Raw genomic sequence first — 25,438 nt, 5'->3', positions numbered from 1 at the left:
AGCAGGCTGTACTTTCAACATTGTTCTAAAGCCACTGAAATCTGCAATTATAGAGCATTCCTCATGTGTCATTAAACCTGTCTCCACAGAATCCAGAGGGAAAGAGCGTGGTTAAATCCCTAAGTGGTACCACACTCTCTCAAAGGGTTGCTCTCCAGGAAGTAGGAGTTGTTCTGAAGCACACTGGTGCTAGAGCACAGGGAGCAGAGCCATTGATAACCCATGGAACCATTCATTCTGCACAAATACACTCCCTTCTGGGTCCTCTGGCTGCAAATTAACCTGGCTTTCTGAACCCACAGAAAAGTCACCTTCACAGCAGCAGGTTTAAAGCCCTTTCCTCGAGCCCTTTGTGCCTGCAGCCAGTGCTGAGTGCTCGGGGCTCTGCTGGCAGGGCTCAGCACCAGGAGCAGGAGCCAGCAGCAGCTGATTGCAGCTGGCATCCCTGCTCCTGCTGCTCCTCACACAGGGTCCAGCAGGGCCTGAGCATTCCCAGGCCTGCCTTTGTGGGGCTTTCCTGGCTGTTCCCATGGCAGGACAGTCAAGCACAAATTCCACTGCTCGCTGAATGCACGCTGCCTTATCTGAAACTAATTCACAGCGTTTGTAACTATTCTTGCTCTGACATTCCCCTGCCAAACGAGACATGAGAAATGAGGAAAATCAGAATCAGGGAGCTGAATTCAATAGCCCTGGAAGGGAGCTCTTTATATTCACAGTCCTGTGGCCAAGTGGCTCAAATCTTCTCTTGCCAATGATTCCAACTGAGTAACAAATTCTCAGAGGAATAAAGTTGTCTCCTGAAATTCATAAGCAGGCAAAGCCAAGACCAAGATTTATGTTGTCTGCACACCCAACAGCTGTGCAGGCCTTGCAAATGCCACAATTCTTGCTAAAGGGACAATGACAGCAGCAGCCAAGGACCTTCTCTCTACCAGCCCATACGGAATGAAGAGAACAGAACAGAAAAAAGGAGTTTTGCCTTTTGTCTGAGTTTTGAGATTTAAAAGTGTCTTGGATATGTCTCTTAAAGGAGCAAAAAGGTGATCCTCAGCCTAAAAAGCAAGAAAATGGATTGGAAAAGGTCAGCACAAACAGGCTTCATACAAAACAGAACACTGTATTCAGGCTGCATCGGCATCTGGAATTATTTGTGAGCAGCCGCTCCTGAGAAGTTCCATGTGTGGTCAAGCACTGAAAAGGGAGAATGTGCTCAAACCCAGGGCAGCTTGCTGGAGAAAAGGTTTTTATGTGATTCGTATGTCTCCAGTGTTTGTTAACACTGGAGAGTGGAGAAAAGATGTATTATTTCTGCAAGTCATCAGTTCTGCACACAATGGAAAAAGCAACATCCCCACCAAAGTTCTACCACTCCAGAACTAGGGAAAAGCTTTTTTTGTCAACTGCAGAGACACCGCTGGGAAATTGGGAGAAATTAATTTAAAAATGAGGCATGGACTTTGCACAGAAAGGGCAGTAATCTGGGACCATGTCCAGGGAGATCTAACACAGAAATTCAGACAGGTTTCCATGAAGTATGGGACAAAACTGTTATCACGTCAGCAAGGCTAAAAACACTGCATTATCAAAGCCCAGGAACAGAACACAGCTTCAGAATCAATACTTAGCTTGGTTCATTTTGTGCTGCTTATATATATACATATATATATATACACATATAAGCACAGAGATACTGTGAGAGTTCTCCTTCTTCATTTTGGTTCTGTTTTAAGGAAAAAACTTTCCATTTTGCACTCAGAAGCAATCAATCATGGATATTTTTATAAGCAGGGGAAAATATAATTCAGGTGTCCATCTGCATTCTTAAATATGACCATGAAGTGTGTAATTTTAAAACAACAAACTTCATTAGACACAGCAAACTTCTTTAGGGTGAAGCTGGTAAGAAAAGCTAAGGCGAGGAGGTGAGGAAGTTCCAAGTGCTCCAGGACAACACTATGCCTGTACACCACATTAACTGGGAGGATACAGAAGGAACTGGTACATCTAACATGGCTTTTTCCCCACAAGAACTCCACTTGTGGTGCTGGGAGCTGTCACAGCAGTTTTTCCAGTAGCATAATTATCTCTGTATGAAACTTGCTTCCATCTCCAGAGTCCAGCAGGGGGAAGGAGGGGGTGTTTGTCTTTTCTTTCCAATAATGAACCCCCGGCTGGCAGCCTCAGCAGCTTTGCTCTGTTTCCCAAACTCATGCTGGCTCCAGGGCTGCAGATGGAAGCTCAGCTCCTCCATCATCCCAGCAACCACATCCTAACATATCCCATAAAGAACAACTCTGGGCTTTGCCAGAGCAGGCCCCACACACGAGCAGCAGAGCTCTGACACTTTCACAGCTTCCCAGAGGGATCTGAGGATCAGATATGGAAGTGATCAGAGGCTTGTTAATCTTAATATATCGCTCCTGCAAAAAGCTATGAGCAACCATGGCATTACTAAACAAATTAGTATGTACAGGAAAAAAGTCAACACGGTTTTGGTTAACCTTCTGGGCACTAACTTAATGGTTCTTTGCAACCACAAATAACATGATTTAAGAATGACCATCCTCTGAAACTGGTATCTGGTGTGTGTTGGCCTTGTTTTCCCCATTAATAGGGAACAGGGAATCCAAGTTCATGAAAATCTGTGTTTTCATGTGTGCCCAAAAGCAGTTTCCTTGGTACCACATGGAGCTGGAAAAGTCCCCTTAAAGGACACTGTCATCACTGAGCATCAGATGAGACGCTGCAAGATGAAGACATCAGCGTAGTTTCCTCTTCTTGTTGTTTTTCACAAGCCATGCCTTGTTTCTGGCTAGGCAAGTCCTCCAGCCAGCCTGCTCCACTCTCAGTGTTCCAAATGAGACCAATTTAACTGCAGAAAAGGCTCAGAACTGCTCCTACACTCTGTCTGTTCCCTGGGCTGACACCACCAAGAGCTGATTTCGCATTAGATTTTGCTTATGCAAAAGTATGTTAAGAGGAGTCGCTGCCTTTATTCTCACAGGAGAGTGCCCAAATATCCAACACCTGGTATCAAATCTATTAAGTCAAAACCCACTTATTACACCTGTAGCAAGGGGTTTGCTGGGTACTTGGTGCTATTCAAATTTCTACTAAAGTAGAAAATCATAGAAAACATGAAAATCTTGTCCTGGTTGCTCTTCTCATCACTCCAAATTATGAGATTTGATCAGAAACCATGAAAAAAAAAATAAATTACCAAGTCGTTAAGTGCTCTTTTTTTTTACCTTTTGACTCTCAATTGCATGGACTTCGGGTTGTGAGAAGCTTTCTCCTAACACATCTTTATTAGAACATGAACAGATTTCACAGAGCCACTGTAGGCATATGCACTTAGAATAGTTGGATATTTTATGTAAATAATATTTTAAAAAGCATGGTATACACTGGCCCAGCACATTTACACTCCCAAAACAGAAACCAGTACATTGACACTGCAAAGAGATGCAATGCACATTTACAAATAACCTTTATCTCATACAGCAAGCAAAGCTATTCCACTAAACTATCAGTAAGAGAATATGCACAGAGAACAGCAGACTGAAAAGGCTTGGAAATATTGTATTTATTATTTCTGAAAAAGGTTTGTGTGATATCTTGTTATGTTTCATTTTTAAAAGGACAAAGTCTTCAGTAATACACAAATGAAAACAAGCGGCCAGAGAACCAAGCCTGTTTGCACAGTTAAAATACTCCTTAAGGGCTGAAATCTCATCTGCTGCATTCCAGTCCTGAACAAGGTTTGGAGCACTAATTTATAAACCCTGGGGGGGAAATTTTGAGAAATCCTTGACTATTCAATAGTGCTGTGAGTAGGAAAATCTGTTTAACACACAATGAAAGAGAGAAACCACAGCCCACTGGTGTTTATTAGTGTCACACTTGGAACAGGGACATGCACACAGTGATCCGGAGCTGGCAGAGAGTTGCAGCCACAAAACTGCCCCTTCCAAGAGTGGTTAAATCCCACCAGGGCTGCACACTGCACTAAATCCATCTGCCAGGAGAAAGCAACCACCACCAGCACTGCCCGCGTTATCAGCTCTGTGTCCAGGAAAACATCATCTCTTATTCCAGAAAAGCCACAGGATCCCCCAGCTAAAACTGCCCTGAGCTTGAACGGTCTGAAGCAAGAAACATGAAGCTGACTTAAACTCTCATCATCAGTGCTTATGAACAAAGGCTTTCTGGTCTTTAACTTTGTGGGAAGTATCAGGTTAGAAGTCCTTCCCCAAGATGGATTAACTGGAGAATTTAGACCTTCAAGGAGCCTTGGAGTGAACCTGGAGTAAGTCTGTAACCCAAGGAGCAGCAATGCTGTGTCACCTCTGGATGCTTCCAGAGTTAGTCAGGCATGGAACCTTCTGCCAGGAAGGGCAAGGCCCAACCCTTTATAAATGCAATATTCTGACACATGTGATCCAACACATCCAGCCTGTTCCTGGGCATGCCTGGCTCTGCCCAGTACAGCCCCTGGAACCAAGGGTGGCCTCTGCCACTACAAAGTTCCTCAGATCACACCGAAGAAAAACTGGAACAGATCTTTTAACAAGTATTGCACTTTTACTGCTGTTTTACACAGAGGAGAAAGCAAACTAGATTAGGCATGGATTGCATAAAGAAAGACAACTGATGGAAAAGCAGGTGTTACATCACCTCCAAGGTGTCTCCAGAGGTGCTGGGATAACTAATTCCACGATCACATTCTCAGAACGAGTGAGCACAGGGTGCAAGAGAAGCTGGAATGCAAATGGTGCTTTAAAGCAAGGTACCAAGCTCAAATTCCTACCGTCCGTCTCCTGTCATCCCCACTCTAAATCACAATGGATCTTCCCATCAGCCAAAGGAGCGGCTGGGAGTGTGAAATGAACCCAGGTGCTGAGGGTTATACTTCAGTTTCTTTCTGGATCACCAATTCAGGCATATTTGCAAGCTCCAGAAACAGTACACACAACCTCCTTCAACAAATACACAAGAGCAAGCAGCTGAGTAGCTGCACAATTCCATCCTAAGGAGCTGGGTGGAATTATAAAAATGCCCACTCCTTCTCAGCCCCTGCCACTACATCCTGTCACTATTCCCAATATTCAAAGAAACACACAAAAGGTGTACATCTGCCTGTTTTTCCTTTTTAAATGAAAAGACACTGAAGCCTACCCTGCTCTGACTCGACAGCCAACGAGCTGCCTGCTTTGCTCTTTATCCTCAAGACTGGGAAGCTCAGATCCTATCCCAGTTCTCCTGCCTTCTGTCCATCACATTCACCGTTTCAAACTCACCTTGTTTCTCCATTTCACCAGGGATTCTGTGGGGCACTTTCGCTCTTTTCTTCAGGCTGATAACTAAAAGCTGGGAATAACATTCCTTTTTTCATCATAGGTGAAAACTAAGGGATTTAATTCCCTTTAATGACAACTATCAGGAGCAGAATATCAAAAGATTAAACTGTGGTCCCTGACACCAGAGCATGAAGTTTTCATAAGTATCAAATAATAAGGAGAAACACGGTTCAACACAAAGAAAGATTAAACCAAAAAGCTCAACAAAGCTGGATTAAATTATTATTTCTGTATTTTTGATATAAATACTAAGGATACACACAACACTGTTACACTGGCTGTTGCAAAAAGACGTGGGGGAGCCAAGGACATGCTCACTAACGGTCTGATAAAATTGTCCCCTCCTTGCATAAGACAAAATGCAGGTTTATTTTCCATGGAAAGCATCCAGGGGGGGGAAGAGCCTGGGAAAGCTGTGTGCCTGAGAGCTGGAGGGCATGCAGAGGTCAGGAGGAGAGGCAGCTCAGCCGTGAGCCGTGACACCCAAGTCACCCCAAGCTGCCTGTGCTGAGCACCAGTTCCGAATATCAATCCCCCAGCCTGGCTCAGAAGATGCTCCCCATCCCAGGAACATACACAGCTCTGCCCCATCCTCCCAAGCACTGCTGTGGCATGAGCTCAGCACCGCTGTTTTCCGTCCCTCTTCCCTCCAGCCCCAAAGCCACTGTTATGGGTAGGGCAAGGACTATGCAGCCCTCCAGTGTGCCACTCAGAAAAGGATGTTTTTCCTCAAGAAAATCTGCATCAGCACAGCACATTCACTTTGACAGCAATAACCAGCAAACTCCCCGCATTCCAAGCATCCATCAGGAGCACTGGAGTGAGAGCAGGAAGTTAAAAATACTCCTATAATCCTGTTAAATGCAAGCTTTGCTTCTAAAGAACAATACCGATTTTATCTCTGTGCTGAAAGGCAGGACATGAGCAAGAGATCTGCCTTCAGAGAGCCAACCATAATAAGCTCATCCTGAGTTCTGTCATACTCTGGACTCTCAGCACAAGTGACAAAAAAAAAAAAAAAAGGGGATGTCACTGCCATAACTAAAATCTATTTAATCTGCAGACTTCATGGATGGCAAGATCATTCTGAGGAAAACTGCACAGATTTCATCAAACCACTGCTAAACTTTATCCGTCTTCAGCCGGAAACCTCATACTGTATATATTGACATTGCCAGCTTCTCACAAATATCAGAGCTCTCATTCCTAAGGGAATTCACACCAAACACAAATCCTATAGCTCCTATTTACAAAATCCCCTCTGGCAAGCATGTGGCTCTATCTTTAGGTAACAACTTATTTCCAATATATTGCATTTTGTGCTTTTTCCATGACAAAGGAAGCTGGGGAGTGCAAAGCCTTCAGCATTAGCACACTAGACACAGTTAATTTTTTTCTGTTGTTTCCAATAATTTCCAACTACCTTCCTCAGAGTGCCCAAGTCAAACAACAAGCAGATATCCAGCAGCAACTTTCCTAAGGATAAATACTTCAAGGACAAAATGAAACACAGACAAATTCAAAGAAATTTTGCAGTACTGATGTGAGCTACTCTCCTTCAGTTTCTGTCAGTGTAAGTGAAGTAAGAGGAGTCAGCATAAATTACCAAGACATTGTTGATAATGTGTTAAACAGTGAAAAAAGAACCTACACCTCCAGCTTCTGGTACCTTGGTTCATACATAACTTCTGGTGTGGTAAAACTGCCTTGATCTGTAACCCAAATAGGTGGTAACAGCAAATTTTAAATGATACTGGATCCATAGCTCCCTCCTTTTTTCCTCACCAGCAAATATTTATTCGTTCTCAGACCTCAAGTAGAAAATCCCAATTGAACTGCAGCAGCACCAAGCATACTTTCTATCAGGGACAGCACAAACTGGAGCCCAGGGTGAAGGAGATGTTTTGCCCTGAAGATAATCAGCACTGCCTCATTCCACAAGAATTTTAACAACACACACATGATAACCTGGCCCTCCAGTACTATTGCTCCTAAACCCGTATCCCATCAACAAATCTTAGTTATCCATTAGAAAGGAAAAAAAATACACTCAGCGCAGAGCCCTTGTGACCATTGCTGCTTTCAAAGTACACACTGTGTGCTCCTCTCTGCTATGCACAGGATACAGTACATTTTTAATAGAAAAATGCATTTACTGCCATGCTGATAACCACATTCTACACACTTTACCCAAAAATGCCTCAAGAACTGCTGTCACAAAAAGGACTGGATGCAAAATTAGACTTTGTCTGCTTTCTCAATGCTGGTGAGAGCTACACACCAGTAATGTGGCTGAACCAGGCAATTAACCTTTCTCCATTCAAACGCTCAACTACTTAAGACACGCTGTCATTTACATGAGTTTAAAAATACAGCAAATATTAAAATGAACTTGCATTTGCTGGGTGGAAACGCCACACTTGCCTTCCTTAATCGCGCTCTACATTTATATTAGGCATAGCTGGCTCAGACCAGGTGTGAAACAATTCCATCCCTCGGAGATACGGCCTCAGCACGCCATTGATGAGGGTCAGAATGAAGGAGGGGAAGGGAGGCTCGTCCCGGAGCGCAGTCCCGAGGCTCGGGCCGGCACTGACCTGTGCGATCCATCGAGGCCGCTCCCGGCTCCGGCGGTGCCCGCGGCGAGCGAGGCCGAGCGGCTGCCGGAGAAGGCGGCGGCGGCGCCGGTCCCTCCCTCCATGTTGCGTACTCGGCACACCGAGAGCCAGAGCACACACACAGCACGCACGGAGCTTCGGCAGCAGCGGGATGGAGCTGCTGGGGGAAGGCAGGGGCAGAGCAGGGGCTGGGGCTGCTCCCCCGCCAGCCCCGCCGCGATGCTCCGGAGCCCCGGGTTTAAACCCCAAAATCCTGTGTTTATAAAGGAAAAGCACAATGCAGCTCGCGGGTCTGGGCTCCCACCCGCCCTTCCCTCAGCAGCACCGATTCATGTTTTCCTGAGGCTGCTGCAGGCATTTCAGCTGTAACCCTTTCCCAGCTGCAGGAGGAAAAGGCATCTCTTGTCCTGAGCATCTCCATCCCCATCCTTCGGATCCAAGCAGGGATGTTTTGTCGTGCTTTGCATGGTCTCACTGCTAAATAACATTTAAACAAGTGACCAGTAAGGATCGTATGAGCAGGAGTTATTCCCAATTCTGCCAACTGGTTAACCTTGGATATATCACATTAATGTGTTTGCTGTTCTGCTTCCTCCTTTTGGAAAACAGGGTAATATTTACTGCATTCCCAGAGGAGACTTGTAAGCCTTAATTTATTTCTTTGTTTATGCAGCCAGTTTGAAAATGAGCTGTGTAAAAACTGCTATTACAATTTGTAGTTCATACACCAAACCAGAAATGAGAAATAATTATTACAACCCAACTTTCAGATCCCATTAAAAGACTGAAATTCTTCACTGACCACCAGTGCAGCGGTGAGGATGATGAGCTCTCCAACCAAGGCACTGAGATACAGCAAATAAGAGGAAAGCCTGGATGATGGATGACCCTCAGTCCTGGCTTGGCCATCAGCTTATTGTGTGACCTTCACCAAGTCATTTTAATCTTTCTGTATCGGTACAGAATGCAGAGCTGTTCTCACTTCTCTGAAACAGCCCAAGATTTTCTGTATTGTTATCACTGCTACTCCTGCTTGAGGTTCAAAAGTACAAGCTAGAATTTGTAGCAATGCTGGATTGTGTCTGCCCATGGAAACTCCATGTGGAATCTAAAGGTTTTGCACATAGCTCCTTTCAACTCAGTAGGATGCTGAGGCTTATCAGTGTAAGTGAAGATTTTGAGAGGGTGAAATTCTGTATGCTTTTTGGACACAGCAAGACACTGAGTGCAGAAAGACAAAAATATTTCCAAAACAACACCTTTTTGTTTAAAATTCAACATAAGAGGCTGCACAACCCCAAATTATACAGAACAGTCTGTATAACTGTTCTTTTTTAGTCTGTGATGGTTGGATCAGCACTGCTTGCTAAACACTGTATAACCAAGTGACAATAACCCCGTTCATCAGCCCTGATGCCTAAGGACACAGCCAGGCCAAGCATGAGCTCAGCACTTACAGGAGACAGAGAAGATTCAAGCTTGGCAAAGTTGAGCAAAGTCAAACAGGTTGTACCCGTTCTGTGCCTAGAAAGCTTAATGATCCTTTCCAAATCCCTCTTTCCCAATGCAAATTTTGTTTCACCAAAACAGACATGCAGGAATGGTATAACCTAAAGATAGAAAAACTTAATAGGAAACAACATGTCCATTTAGGAAAAAAAAGCTGTTCTCATTTTGCATCAGTGGCTGCTGGGCTGCAGGAGTGTTTAAGGGTGTTTAAACACCCTTCCAGCCCCTGGACATCTCACCTGCAGCTACCAGTGACAGAGACCAAGGGATACTGGGTGGATTCATCCCAGGGATTCTAAACCTCAACTGGTCAGCTTGACCTCTCTGACTTGAGTGGGAAGTTAGTTCAAATTCCAATACAGGAGAAAACAGAAGCACACTGAGAAGTGAAGGATTTGCATGAAGTGATGGGGACAGAGCCAGGACAGAGGTCCCCAGTGGTCCAAGACCCCAAAGCACCAACAGAATGAGAACACAAGGTGAGAAACCCTGTGGAAATTCTCCACCCAGGTGTATTGCAATAAAATACTGCACCCTAAGGTGACAACAGATAGAAGATCTGCTTAAAGGAGTGAGGCTAAAACCCAGTTCCATAACTCCTAGTGAACAGTGTTCAATCCAAGCTGAATAAAACAGAACCAATGCAAAACCAAAGCTGTCATTTCAGAAACTGATAAAGCATAAAAGCACTACAGACACTGTCCGCACCGTATCTGCTACAGCTTAAGGTCTACTGCCCTGCTCAGAGGAGTAGAACTAGCTCTGGGGAAAAATTAGGGAAATTAGCTTCATTACAGCTCCAGGAGACTCCCAACTACCTGGAACCTATGACAAGCAAGAGAAGGTGCATTTCAGTGCGGAGAGACTGAGCACGTGCAATCCCTACATAGGCAGGTGTTGGGGGCACAGCAGAGGATTGTGCCCTGCTGCTGCTTCCATGTTCCATGCTGAGATCCCAACTCCAGCTCCTCCTGCCAGCTCCCACCCAGGGCTACCTGTTCTCCTGCACTTTAGCTGCAAACCCTCCAAGGCCAGAGCCTCCCTTGCTCTTTATTTGTACATTTTTCAATGCAGCACAGTCTTTTTCCAAGGTCAGGGCTCAGGACTGTAGAGCTAAACAGTAAATAAGGATTTTGTTTCACAGCTAACTAGAATTCACCAGTTATTAGGAATACCACTGTGCATGTCCAAGAGTCACATTTAAAAAGGTCTTTGATGTCTCTTAGACAACCAAGCTCAAAACTGCTGTGGTTTGATATAACAGGTTTCCTGCACATGAGCTGGGTTCTTTCTGCTGGAGGTAAGTTTTAACAGTAATGGATCATTTTTCTAATGCAGACAAGATCTTTCTCCAGTCAGCTTTGCTTTCCCTCTATTTAGGACTTGAATTATCACAATAACAAAACAAAATTAAAAATGTGACTCAAACTGGGGGGTTGTTGCTGTTTTTTCAATTAGAGCAGAGTAGAGAGGTATCGATAACTGCAAACTCTAATTTGCTGTTAAATTAGCAACTGGCTTGGAAACATTTCATCTCTTAATCCTTGGAGTAACAAGGGGTGGCTCAGAATCAAATTCAAAACAAACCTCCAACCTGGAAAGCTGCTCTATGACATGGTTGCACCCATGACCAATTAACTTCAGGTTGACAGAGCTAACACAGATAATTTGATTACATAATGATTCAGCTTTCTACCACCTAAATAAATTTTGGAAAGCTGCAACAGAAACTCCTGTTTCAAGACAATTCTCTCCTAACATAAATTTCTGTCAATCACTTAAGGAACAGGATTATGCAATTCTTTACGACTTCTCACCTCTGCCAGTACTTTTTTTCCACGTTTGATAGTTTCTCTCAGTTTAAACACTATTCCATTTAAGAGTATAAAAGCACCAAGCAAGAGAAGGTTTCAAATGTAACTTCTTTGATTTCTTGAGGTTATCTAGGAAGAGAGAGACCAAGGATGCTGCAAGCTTTTCTCCTTGCTCTTTGCATAATTTTTCATTAAATTAAAAATAGATTGCCATTAATAACATATGCATGGTAAGACGGTGTAAGATTGCTTTTATTTCCAAAAGTAAATTAATTTAATACAAAAATCGTTCGATATTAAGATACACAAATTTTTGAGTAAATTATTTGAAGCACCACCATTCTTGTAGGGTATTTTACAACCACAATTTTAGCTGAGGTGCTGCTCAATGTGCACTGAAGCAAGTTCAGGAAACAGACCAACTGGACAGCTAGAACAAAGAAACTAGAATATTTAAAAGAAAAGCTTGCTACCAGTCCAAGTTGAGAATTATTTCATTGCTAATTAATGATATAGGTCACAAACTGGACTCTCCTGAGGATTATGACAGGACATTTGCCTCCCCCAGCCACAGAGCGCAGTTGTTCAGGGCCTGTTTAATGTAATTTTATATGAAAAATGGTGGTTTTATACTGGAAGGACCTGGTGAATCACAGCACAAGAAAGAGAAAACCAGGCTGCAATTTGTGACTGACGAAACGTAGGTAGAAGTCTTTAAAGCTGTGCCCACATCAGAGGTTCCTCAGGGGAGCTGAGACCAACCCCAGGGCTGGATGAGCTTCTGAAGGGCTGTTTGCAGCCAGGCTCCCATATGAAGGCAAAAGTGCTGAGCAGGCACCTCCAAATCCCTCTCCAGAGGGACATTCTTACACATTCTCCACTGCAAGAGCTGTGCCTAAGGCTCCACTTTAAATACAAGTGTATTGCCACTGCTGCACACCTCTCACTTAAACCATTTTAAAAGACCATTATTGCACCTCCAGGACAGTTACTACATCTTCAGACTGTGGAAGCTCAAGGTGCTGCCACTGTGGTAACACCTCACTCCTGGAGGGATAGAAACAAATGAAGAGAGAACTCTCTAAGGTCAGAGTGAGAAGAGCCTCCCTCCTATAGGCCTCTGCAGGTACATCTTAATGTTTTGAGTTCCATTGGTTCATACAGTTAAGACCATCCCTCTTCAGCCCCTGATCACCTTACATGTAAGTCCTGTAGAATGTTCTCCCTTCCCTCAATCCCCATTGGCCCCAGTTTGGTGCAATCCTCTGCCCCTATTTTCCTATCAGTTGTTCCTGCCCCTAACCCTGCCTCCACATCATTTTTCCCTGTTCCCATTGGACCCTGACCCTCTGATCCACCCCCTCTTATCCATATATAACCCTGGACCCTCCACCCACTTTTATCTTTGGACATATAACCCTGGACCCTCTTCAGCCTGTCCCTTGTCTCTGTCATCTGCCTGAGATTTTATTGTGCACTCTAGGCTGAGGAAACACTAGCTGCTCTCAGGCTACGTTGTTGCGTGACGCACCACCAGCACTCGGTCCCGCTGAATTCCTTGATACAGACCTTCGGTTTGTGATGCCCAACCAATCTGCTGCAGGTGTGTTACTGATTTCAGAAACTGCAGAGTATATGTGTTTATTAGAGGAAGGAGAGGAGAAAGAATTCAAGATCTTAGTGAAAACCCAGCCCTGCAAACATAGCTACAGAGTGATTTGGACATGGAGACCAAGCTCCACTCATACTGGGTACATACTGTGGGACATCTTCAGCTCCCAACCAAGCCTTGTGTTTAAAGGTATCAAATGCAGTTTTTGCTACAGCACAGGCTGTAAAAGGAACACTGGGCAGTGCAGTCATTGCTAGAGATGCCAAGCAAACACATGGAACTGAGTGTCCCACCTCCTCCTCCTCCTAAACCTGAGCCATCAGGTGCTGTACCTGTGCAAAGACATTAGCACATTCTGTGGCACTCCTGCACAACCCTAATGCTGCAAAGCCCAACAGTCCACAGTCAAACCCATGCTGAAAACTCAGATCCTTTCTTAGGAGTTTGTATTATAATATGCACAAGTGTTAAACTCCAATAGAACACTCAGACTTCAGATCAGACACAGGACAGAAAGAGGAAGCTAAGGAGCCCCCACCTGTCTCCAAGTCCTTCACGGCACACACAGCATGTGCTTTTAAGTCACAAACCACAATCTTCACTGATGGAATCCCTGCCAGAAGAAGAAGCAGGTACTTCCTGCAACTTAATGTTAGCAAAACCTTATTCCAGGGTAAAGGGAAACCAGCCTTGTGGAGCAGACACTCAACTAGATGAGTAATTCCAGCATTCCCACACTGCTTTTCTTCCTCCCCCAAAAAAGCAAGCTGCTGCTCAGGACAAGTTCGTGCTTGTCCTGTGGTGCTGTGCTCAAGGTGTGTCTCTGTGTGTGATCACCGGCTCTGTTCAGCACTGTCCATAATCCCTCAGCACCTGCCCTCTGGGAAGGAGCAGGCAGTCAGAGGTACTCCTTTCAAAAGTGTCCTAGACATGGCAAAAGAGAACTCTGCAGTGCAAAGGAAACAGCAACCTTTGTTAAAAAATCACGTTTTTCACAAGTTCGCTATGGAGAAATAAATCATCAGTGTCATGGCTGCTCTGGAGCAGCTCATTTCCTAGACTTGTTTCCACCCGTCTTAATACTTGAAAACCTGTCTCACCAAGCCTTGAGAAAGTGCAAGATAAGCTACAAGGACAAGAAAAACTCCTGAGGGATCGAGAGCAGAGACATGAGAGAAGGAAGCAAGCACAGAAATTATCACATGCAAGGTCTGGGTTTCTCCAGCCTTGGAGCAGGGATAAGCAGAGGCAGCTCAGGGGAAAGAGGTGTTTGGGCTCCTGACTGCTGTGAAGAGCTCTGCCACCCTTAAAATTCATGACCAAGATGGAAACTCTCTTCATTAAAACTGGATGAAGGCCCATGAGGGAGAGCCACAGTTTGAGAATGAATGTGGTGGAAAGCAACCAAGTCCAAGCATTGGGGAGACAGATAAAGTGGCAGCAAAACAGACGCATTTCACTGCCCCCAGGTCACAGCTCCCCCAGGTAACAGCATCTGGCCCCCAAAAGACAGCAACTCACAGAGCAGCTTCTTCTCCAGAGCAAGAGCTCTGCACTAGCAAGGACACAGAAAGAACATCTTTCAAGTGATATGAGCACCCATGTATCTATAACCGGAGGAGACTGCACAGGAGTCTCCAGAAAAACATTTCAAATGCTTCCCCCATCTGTCCTTCCCTCTCCTTTCTGAGCATTGTTCCACATTTCCCCAAGAGCCTTTTCAGCCGAGCCACTCTAAGTACAAGCCGATCCTGTTTTGCCAAATGAACTGAAAAATGTGTGTCAGTTGTGAGCACTGTGGAGAGTCCAGACCACCAGAGAAGTGTACCTTTAGGCTGTAGGAAGGTATCCCATGGGATTGCACAGTCCATCTGCTGCAACAGGAGTGATCCATCTCCACACCTGCATAGCAGGGAGCTACCCATGGTGAAGAGCTGGGAATTGCATTAAGAATCTCTGGTGTAGCTGTCAGGCACTCGGTGTTCAAATACACAGTCCTACAAAGGACTTCAGTTTGCTTTTTCCCCAGGTGTAAAGCTGGCAATGAGCTGCTCTGTTTTTTTATTAGGCAACTCATTATTCGACTCACAGGAATATACTGTAATAGCTCTGGCAATAATTCTACCTCTATCTCACCTCAGTCCCCTCCTGGATGAAAGCTGTTATTTAAAATATCCCCCAAGACAGTTGCAAGGAGAGAATGAGAAGAGAATTTCTGTCTTCTGTGTCACTGCCTGCTCTTACACAGCCATCATTCTCCTTTAACTCTGACTGACCCTCTCTGACTGAAACAGGGCTACAGTTTTGCCTGTTCAGACATTAAAGTTTGCGGATACTCTGATTTAAGTACCTTCATCTGCACAATCTCTCTAATTCTATTCTCCCTAATCATGTGCAGGCAGTTAAACCTTCCTTCTCCACACTCGGCATCCAAGTACTGAATCTAGTAAAGGATATTGCTGATGTCCTCCCTGTGAAAAGCAGGGAGTTGAATGTCAGAAGAGCAATTACTCAAAAAAAGCTGCCTGTGTAACATCTCAGAGCTTGCACTCAGTGTCATGCCAAGTTCTCCACATTAGCCCATAAAAGAATGTGCACTACTTCCTCAGATGTCAGTGATTTGGGACCGATGAGGAAGTCAGAGCACACATCCCAGGAGGTGAGAGCCTGTGAATCCTGCAGGAAGCTTCATTTGACTGAAGCTGGATTCTGCGCAGACACTACAGCACAGGAAGGTATCTTTAAATGACCCCTCATGACCTCTGCCTTGCTCTCATATTAGAAGACATTTTTAGAATCGTTCCTCCTCCACTTAAGTGTGTTTTAAGCCATATCAAATGCCCCCAAAATCTGACACCCAACTTTCACTTTGCCCTGCTCTTCACATCTTTCTTCATTGCTTTAGCTCATCAGGTTCCTGCTCAACTGCTTTCTCTTTTTCAAGTTCTCACCCTTTGTTTCCTACTCTCCATCTTATCACCCCACTTTCCCACTCATCCTTTATTGTCCTGCTGTTACTTCAACCCTTCCACAACCTCTTAATCTATATTCTCCTTTCCATTCTTTCACTCCATTATCACAAAATGTCCTGTATCTCCTTTCCCAACCATTGCTTTCTGAGAAAATTAAAAGATCAGGTCTTTTCAAGCAAACCTTGCGATTTTTAAACTGATGGAGAGAGGTTGGAAAAAGCTGAAGAACATTGCTTGGTTGTAGTTTTAACACTGTCCTTCTGCTGCCCCTAAATCAACATTTTATGCCTACAGCTTCAATGGGCAAATGAAATGCTAACAAAATCCAGCCAAAGTTAAATCAGTTATCCAGAGGTCTTGACACAAGCATTGACAACTTGACACCAAGAACACTTGACAAAGTACAGGACTTGCTCTCCCAGGTCATTATCCAGACATGGGACACATTGTTATGCTAATAAAGATTTATTTTCTTGGCTCTGGAAAAATGGCTATGCAAAGCATTTCCTCTCCAAGCACAACACAGGTGACAGTCTCTCCCCTACTCTGCAGCAAGTCTGAAAGGTGAAGAATGGAAAGAAATCCAGTTAACTCAGCTGGGACTGCTGAAGGGAGACAACACATAGTACTGTCAAAATGGGAGACACAGGAGAAGCAGCAAGAAGGATCAGATCAGTGTCTCACACAGAAACAGTTCTGCACCACAGGGTAGGACTGACAGAAGAAATTAGGAAATTCTTGGTATAAACCTGGATTTAAGGCTTGTGTGTCAAGCAGCATCCCACAGGTCACCTCAAATTGGGAACTCACTTTTGTTACAAGGCTTTTTCAAGCTCTGTAAAGGTATCAGGGCTTTGGGGAGGTAAACATATGAAAGCCATGAGGGAGTTACACTGGAAGCTCAGGAGTGACTTGGAACACTCTGGATGTTACTCTCACAAGCTTGGGAAGGGCTGGAGCTACACAGAAAATCAGGGAGCTTAGAAAAGCTCCTGGAAAAAAAAAGGGAAAAAAAGCTCCTGAAAAGCCCAGGGAAAACCCAGCAGCATGGAGAGGAATGTTCAGAACCCTCTGGAAGAGCCTGTAATCTGCACCCAGCACTGGAACACCAATTACTTCCAAACACAAATAGCTGGAACACCCCAAGTAAATGAGGTGTGGAGTTTATCCTTCACAGAAGGTGCTGCCTCAACACAGAGAAACAGCCAACAGGACAGAAATACAACATGCAGGAAGTTCCAAAATAGAGCTGAAGGTTCTCCTTGTTCAGGCATAGTCTTATCTTCACCTGCAGGGCATTTATTTGGTCCGTCACAGCTCTGTATCTGCAAATTCTCCTCCATTCCAGTCCTATAAACAAATGAATATTCTGTTTTATGAGGCTTGAGTAATATTCATGGAAACTGTCACTTGGTGTCTTTCATTCTGACATTCACTCTGCGTTGAGAAGGAAGAGATCACCGAGATCCCCAGGAGAGTATTGTTTTGTTGTTACTTGGGGGGGGGTTATTTTTGTGTTTAAACATTGGAGGAGGGGATAATGCATGGAAATACAGATCTTATGTTACATAACACAAATGTTACAAAGCGAGAAATGCTGCTCCTGCTCCTACCTCTAAGGAAAACCAGTGTACCTCCAAGCTTTAGCTCACCTTCTGATGTTTCAAGGTAAGGATCAATTCTGGCTACCACTCAGAAAAATACACAAACAAAGCACAGAACACATTTTTAACCTAATCTTTTCATGAAAAATCACTGATTTTGTTAAAAAACTCGGCATAAATGCTTTTTGTTAAAAGTTCTGTATTTTCTCAAAACACAGCTTCTGGGATTTTTTTTTCAACACCACTGAAAGCTTTTTAACATAGCACACAGTTAAATGACAATAAAATGGCTGTTTTGAACATGAAGGAGATTATACTTTTTCTGAAACAGAAAGAAAAGGAGATGAAAGACAAATGTAATTTTCTCTCATTATAATCCATTGATGCACAGATTTTTGTTAATTACTTTCCTTATGGGTATAATCTAAACATTTTAAGCTATAATAAACCTACGAAGCACCACAGGAAAACAGTAGAGAAAGAGCCTGGGGAATCTTTCAGCAAATTTTTCATTAGTTTTGCATGGAGAACACCATGTGAGAAGCCTGGGTGTGTAGCCAGAAAACATCAAAGTGTAGTGGCCAGGGAAAAAAGACACACAGAATCACAAGTTTGGAAGAGACCTCCAAGATCATCGAGTCCAACCTAGCCAGCTCAACTAAACCATGGCACTGAGTGCCATATCCAGTCTTTTTTTAAACACATCCATGGATGGTGACTCCACCACCTCCTCGGGCAGACCATTCCAGTACTTTATCACTCTTTCCATGAAAAACTTTTTCCTAATATCCAACTCATATTTCCCTTGACACAGCTTGAGGCTGTGACCTCTCCTTCTGTCAGTGCTGCCTGGAGAAAGAGATCAACCCCCACCTGACTACAGCCACCTTTCAGGGAGCTGTAGGTAGAGAGGGATAGGGTCACCTCTGAGTCTCCTTTTCTCCAGGCTAAACAACCCCAGCTCCAGCCATTCCTCACAGGGCTTGTGTTCCAAGCTCCTCACCAGCCTCGTTGTCTCCTCTGGACACGCTCAAGCGTCTCAATGTCCTTCCCAAACTGAGGGCCCAGAACTGGACACAGCACTTGAGGTGTGGCCTCAGCAGTGCCCAGTACAGGGGGAGAATGATCTCCCTGTTCCTGCTGGCCACACCATTCCTGATACAGGCCAGGGGCCATTGGCCTTCTTGGCCACCAGGGCACTGCTGGCTCATGTTCAGCTGGCTGTCACCAGCACCCCCAGGTCCCTTTCTGCCTGGGCACTGTCCAGCCACATCATCCCCACCCTGTAGTGTTGCACAGGGTTATTGTAGCCAAAACACAGGACTCAGCACTTGGACTTACTAAACATCATCTTATTGGACTCTGCCCATCCATCCAATCATTCCAGGTCTCTCTGCAGAGCCCTCCTACCTTCCAACCAATCGACACGCGCTCCCATCTTAGTGTCGTCTGCAAATTTAATGAAAGACTCAATACCCTCATCCATGTCATCAATAAAAATATTGAGCAGAACAGAAAAGGATATTCCAGCGGTGCTCCCTAGGCCAAACATCCAGAATTCCTAACACTCTCCTTCCTGGAAGTCTCCAAGGCCAGGTTGGACAGGGCTTGGAAGCTGTCCCTGCCCATGGCAGGAGATGGGATGGGATGGGCTCCAAGATCCCTCCCAATGCAAACCATTCTGGAATTTCATTATTGGTTTGGTGGGGGAGAGAGTAACAGAAGCTGTTGAACAACTGTACTAGAAAAATGCGCTGCAAGATGTTCCAAAAATATCTTTGAGAAATAAAAACCAAGGTGTGTCCAGCGTGTCCCCCAGAGCCAGGAGAGCTCAGCCAGGCTGGTTTGCACTGCAAGGCTGGGGCACCCCTGGCCACCCAGCCCCCAAACCAGCCCTGCTGAACGTGCAGCAGGAAAGCTGGGAATTGTCCACACCAGGCTAAAAAGCTGCTTCCACACTAAGTTTCTAGAATGTAATGAGCACACAAGGTGTAAAAACAGCAGTTTAAAACCCCGTCTCTCCTGTCTACATGAGACACTTCAAGACATCCCCACATCCACAGGTAGCTAAAATTAAACACAAACTGGAAAACAGATTTAAAGCATTTTCTCAGTAACTGGAATGAACTGAGGATTTCATGTGCTGTTTGTCTTCATGCTCCCAGTTCTGCAGCAAGGCTGGGTTTTCTTTCAAGCACAGCCCTCTACACTCTGTATTCACACAGTGTAGCAGTTGATCATTTAGTTATAGGTAAAACCCAGTATTTTACACACATGCAATATACTTTTTAACACATACTGGACATATTTCACTCAGCAAAAAAAGATGGTATGTTCACAATTACCACTCCTTTCCTCCCATCACCATTTGACTTTGGCCAAATGCCAGGAACCCAGGACTTTCTTCTGCTACAGCTGAGCAGATGAGGAGGGGAAAAAATCAATGAAGGGCGTCATGAGTTGAGATCAGGACTGGGAGAAAACACTCTAAGGGCAAAACAGGTTCAAATTTAAAGGTATAAAGTAAATTTATTATTAACAGAGTCAGAGAAGGATGATGAGAAGAAATAAAATAAGCCTTTAAAACATCATTCCCGCCCTGCCCCCCCCCCCAGCCCCACCCTCTTTCCCACTGACAGTGCAGGGAGACAGGCATGGGGGTTTTGGTCAGTTCATTACTCAAGATCTTCGGTTCGCTCAGGGCAGGGAGTCTTTGCTATGCCATGGGGTCCCTCCCACAGGCAAACAGTCTTCCCAAAACTGTTGTGGCATTGGTCACTGGTTCACAGGGTGCAGTCTTTTAAGGCTAGGCTGCTCTAGTTTGGAAGTAAAGGCCTTTTCTGTCTACCTCTGGAAGCAGGGGCCCTCTCTCTTTATTTGGGTCTCCCACTGGATCACTGCTTTCTCTGGCATCCACCCGCTCCAGAGAGAGCACTTTTCCCTTGGGCTGCGAGTGGATCTCTGCATCCCCCTGGACCTCGTGGGTTGCAAGGGAGACAGCCTGCTTCACCACAGCCCTCACCATGGCCTGCAGAGAAATCTCGGCTCTGGCACTTCCTTCCCCTCATTTTCCACTGACCTTGGTGCCCCCATGTTGTTTTCCCTCACGTGTCCTCACTTCCTCCTCTTCTCTGACTAGAAGAAATACCGGTGTCCATAGGTACCACTGCCAACACATTCCACTGATTCAAAGATTCTTGCAGATCCCACAGTGCCAAGAGATTGATTTCATCCAGGTTCCACACAGGGGAGTCTCCCACCAGGTTTTCTCTGTCAGCCACGTGGCCCCACCACCCCCACGCGGGCAGTGGACTGAACGGAACGCCTCTCCTCATGCAGGGCGCCAGAAGGGAGGAAGCATCGCCGCCATCCCTGCCCTTCTGCCCGCAGCATGGCTGGCTAGGCAAGGCTCGCCACGGGCTGCACTGGCAGCCATGGTACCTCCACAACCCTCGGGGAAAAAACTTGCACCTATACTGTTTTGATTTTCTTCTTAAGTATGTCATCACTGAGGCATTACCAACCTCTCTAACTGGGCCAGCAGCATGTCCATCTTCAGAGCCATCAGAGGTTGGCTCTATTGGACACGGTGGGAGCTTCTAGCTGCTTCTCACAGAAGCTACCCCTGTGCCCATCCCTGTGGTTTCTTCCCCCACCACTACCAAAAAAAAAGGCCATGCCAAATCAACTCACCCAAGGGGTTCTCACAGATTTAATGGTAACAGCTTAAATCATCAGAGCTCAGATCAGCAACCTGAAGTTCCCAAGTCATGATTCAAGACCATCCTACAGGCACAACATGAAAGATCCACAAGGATGCTCCACTGTTGCCTGTCATGCTGCAGCTGGTCATGTGTAGACTTTTAAACACACATCTCAGTGACTGCTTGGAGTTACAGGCTTGTGAACAGTGCTTGAGAGGATGGTGTTTTTGGGGGAAAAAGACTGCAGACAAACTCAGCCCAAGGAACAAAAGAGAACACTTGATTGCATCCTTTGTAACATCCTAAATATGGGAAAGCATCATTCCCCTAAAGCCACCTCACTGGTTGGGCTTCTGGTTCACAAACTCAGTTTCATTATTTCATAAGGAACTGCTGCTGGCATAAATCAAATTCTTCACAGATTAAAGAGAAGGAATCCAACATAAGCTGCTAAATACAAGCTTTTCCTGAAAAACACTACCTGAACCTTGGCTCAAGGCTTACTCCCCAGTCTTTCAGGGTTACAAGGACAGGATTTCTTAGACATCCATTGCCAGTTATTTTAAATAGATCTCCAGCATCTATTCCATGGATGTGAGGGCTCAACAGCAAAACTTCAGAACAAATGATGTCAGTAAATCAGAAGAGAATACAGCACCTGAGTGATTACTATCATTAAAGAAAGCAAATAAATACACTCTTCCATTCAATTTATATTTATAAATATATATTTATATAATACATAATATATCTATTTATAAATAGTTCCAGTTGTGACTGGGAGTCCCAGCATTGACTGAACTCCGCAGTTCCAGCAGAAAAAATCACCAGATGGAGGAATCTGCACAGAAAAGCTGGAGAAGAAATGAAGGAATGGGACATCAGATGACCTGTCTGAACACACAGTTAATGACTGTGGGGTATCAGTCACAAAGTCCCAGCTCTGTCTCCCCATCCCTCACAGACCATGCTGGCTCACCAATACAGATTCCTCTTCCTCAGTAAAGCAGGAGGAAGAAAAATAATCACATGGGGCCAGCAAGGAAGGCAGACCATCTCCTGGCACGTTTTGTTGAGTCAAAATAAGCCCTTTGAGCTCACCCCTGAGCACTCACCAAAACCAAAGAAGTAACAAATTTTTCACAAACTGAAAGGAAGTGTTTCATTCAGCCCAGTAGAAGATAGCTGTAAATAGTGTAGCAGAGCAGCATGTTATGCATCAGCAGAAAAGCCTTCAGTAAATCATGGGCAGCTGAAGATCAGACTGGCACCAGGGCAGAGCTCCTACACCAACCACCAGCATTTACTGTGAGCAAGACTTGACTCTCCACAGTACCTGCACAGGGTGACATGGCAAGGTAAGGCCATTGTTTCCAGGAGAACACACACAGATCACGTGGAATCACTTGTGCCTATTTGTCCAGTCCCACCAGAGACCCCTCAAACCCAACACCTCTGATTTCTCTCCAGGAAGAACAGGATATCATCCCATTATAAAGTCTCAACAATCCACACATGGCTTTTAAGATGTCTTGAGACTCAATTTCTGTAAGAGGAACAGAAGGAAATGAGTAAGTCACAATATTTAAGTCAAACCTATAAAAAGAAACACGAGTGTCATACTCCTGGGTGAAAACTGTGAGGTGGCAGGTGTTTCATGCCCTGGCACAAGCACACTGTAATTTGGTGCAAAGAAGTCATCATAATCAATATTTAAAGGTGGGTATTTTTATAAAAAGTGCACATTTGCCACAGCAGATTTAGAGACTGCTCTTTGAATACAAATAAAAGCATCAGGTGAAAAATTCTGCACCCCTCTCAAAAATAAATATATCTTCAAACATAAATGCATCTTCAAAGCTGACCATGCAGATGGACATTTAGCCTGGGTCAAAAGCATTACTAGAACATCCTCACTGGCACCAACAACCAAAAGCACAGAATGAGAGAGTTTCTTCACAGGAAAGGTTGTTAAACACTGGAAGGTGTTGCCCAGGGAGGTGGTGAAGTTCCCATCCCTGGAGGAGTCCAAGGAAGGCCTGGACATGGCACTGTCAAACCAGGACAGGCAGTCAGTACTCTGGGCTGGTGACAAGGTGGGGATTGGGCACAGGTTGGAGCTGATGGCCTGGGAGGCCTTTTCCAGCCAAGATCTTGTGATTCTCTGACCAATCCATGGGGGACTTATAAAACTTATTTAAAAGGATCAGCGCTATTATGCAACTATTAAATATGTTCATATTTCCAGCGTGAAAACAAACACAGCCAACAGCTCCTCAGGGATTAATCTTGGGAGGCACCAGATAGATTTCAAGCACATGAGGTGATTACTTGGATGTTTTCTGACAACTTCATGCCAAAGGGCTTCAATTGTGAACCAGAACTGGTGGCAGAGCTGGTACCTCTGCTAAGGGTCTCTGATATGCAGCAGCAGTAATAGTCTTTTTCTTGTGTCCTATTATCTGGGAAACACAGAATAATTTTAGAAATTAAATTAGAAAAAAAAAAACCCCTTAACACATACAATAAGCTTAAGAAAATCAAGATCTTATAAGAGAAAAATAATTTGAACTCTACTCATTGCACCACAGTTACATATAGAACACATTTATTTCTCAGGCGTCTAATGTTCACTGCAGGCTCTCCAAATGATCAGCTTTTGCTTATGGATTTGCTTTCAATATATAACCTTATTCACAGGTTATACACAGGGCTTACCTGCAAGAAGGCCCAATAATTGCAAATTAAGAACAAGACCACCGCGATCATTTTAAAACATTACAGAAAAGCTCAGATACATCTTTTCCAGATCAAATAAGAGGACTCACAGCTGATTTCATTCCAATTCCAAACACCCAGCATTCCAGAACTAGTAAATTCTGTGTCCAATTATCATTTGTAGAGTTCAAGGGGATGCATTTAAATGAAGATTATGAAAATGAAAAGGACTCAAAGTACCTTTCTGACTAGAGGTGAGCATTGCAAGTGATAGTTGCTCAGGAAAAGCATTTCTAAAAATGTTGTCCTAACCAAGTGTGATTTTAATAAAGATTGCCACATTTTTTTCTTGCTGTCCCTCACTCCAATCCCATGACAAAGTAATCTACAATATGCAAAAAAGACGAAAAACAAAGATAAGTAAGAAAGGCATTGTGCATGAATGAGAAGAGGGGGAAGATACATTGAGGGGGAGAAAAGAAAAAAGGCGAAAACATTTTAAAAAAAGAAAGAGATTAAAAGAAGCAACCAAACAAGAGTGGAAGTTAAAAGCATTAGAAAAAGTTTGCCTCTAAATGGAGAGCAGACACTGCAGAAAGAAAAGTTTGGGCATGCTGAAGCACCATAATTTATGGAAAAATGCAACTAAGCAGGTTTCCTAAGTGCAACCCCACACCCTTGTGAACCAGCATATCCAGATGCCTTTTCCATCCTTGACACTCCTGGGGCAAGTTCCCTCTCCCAGGGTACCCAGCGATCAACACATCAACCTTGGGTTGCAGCTATAGAATTGCTGCCTTTTATGTTTCTATTCCACCCACAGCAGCTGTGGCTGCCCCATCCCTGGAAGTGTCCAAGGTCAGGTTAGATAGGGATTGAAGCAACCTGGGACAGTGGAAGGTTGCAGAAGACACCTGGCAGGGTGCAGTGAGATGGACTGTAAGGGCCCTTCCAACCCAAACCATTCCTGATCAGTTCTTGGGATGGAGATCCACAGCTCCCTGTTACAATGTTAATTCTAAACAAACAATGTGCCACAATCTGAAGTTCCACACAGGAACAGAACTTATATTTCATACCTAGAATAGCATTTTGAAAGGGTCAGATAAGTAAGAGTGACCCACTGGGTGAACCACTAACTAAAATAATGTTCCAAATACATCTTTAGGCAGAAGTTTGAAACCAGTAAATCATGTTCCTCAGCAATCTCAATCCCAATGCCTGATGCCCAAATGATTTCCCAACATTGTTTCCAAAGCAGAAAAAGCACAGAAATGTTTATTACAGAGAAGACAAAATAAAAATCACTTGGCATAATTTTACTGTCACAGGCAGGAGAAAGACAGGTGAAGAAGTACAAATATTCCTGATTTAAGTTCCTACACAGCAGACAAACTGATATATTCAGCAATATAACCTGTCTCTAACAAAGTCTACTCCAAGAACAGCAAAAGTAATGTTTGAGCCACTTTGAAGATTGAAAAGAGGTTTTCTCAGTTCAAAGGCAGTAACAAAGCTGAGCTC

The 25,438-nt window shown here is 44.4% G+C and overlaps 1 protein-coding gene and 1 long non-coding RNA gene across 6 annotated transcripts in view; one reads left to right on the top strand and one right to left on the bottom strand.

Moving 5' to 3' along the window:
* The window catches only part of ARHGAP32 (Rho GTPase activating protein 32), a 239,979-nt gene that overhangs the window by 167,831 nt on the left and 46,710 nt on the right, over nucleotides 1-25,438 (bottom strand). Inside the window, exon 1 of one of the 5 annotated variants that reach the window (XM_086861444.1) lies at nucleotides 7,961-8,551. The exons of 2 other annotated variants lie outside the window; for them this stretch is intronic. In XM_086861444.1, coding sequence (XP_086717570.1) covers nucleotides 7,961-8,064 — 104 coding nt within the window. In that variant the 5' untranslated portion in view covers nucleotides 8,065-8,551. Of the gene's footprint in view, nucleotides 1-7,787; nucleotides 8,552-25,438 lie in introns of those variants that run through there. 2 more of the 5 variants (XM_086861445.1, XM_086861447.1) reach the window with 2 other exon arrangements.
* LOC147649451 (uncharacterized) lies at nucleotides 10,626-17,258 on the top strand. The gene is made up of 3 exons (XR_015278920.1): nucleotides 10,626-10,790; nucleotides 12,288-12,430; nucleotides 12,788-17,258. It is a non-coding gene; the product is annotated as an uncharacterized LOC147649451 (long non-coding RNA).

This window comes from Cyanistes caeruleus, chromosome 23, assembly GCF_971803275.1.
Source record: "Cyanistes caeruleus chromosome 23, bCyaCae1.hap1.1, whole genome shotgun sequence".
NCBI classification, from domain to species: Eukaryota; Metazoa; Chordata; class Aves; order Passeriformes; family Paridae; genus Cyanistes; species Cyanistes caeruleus.
This window is presented reverse-complemented; position numbering and strand designations above follow the sequence as displayed.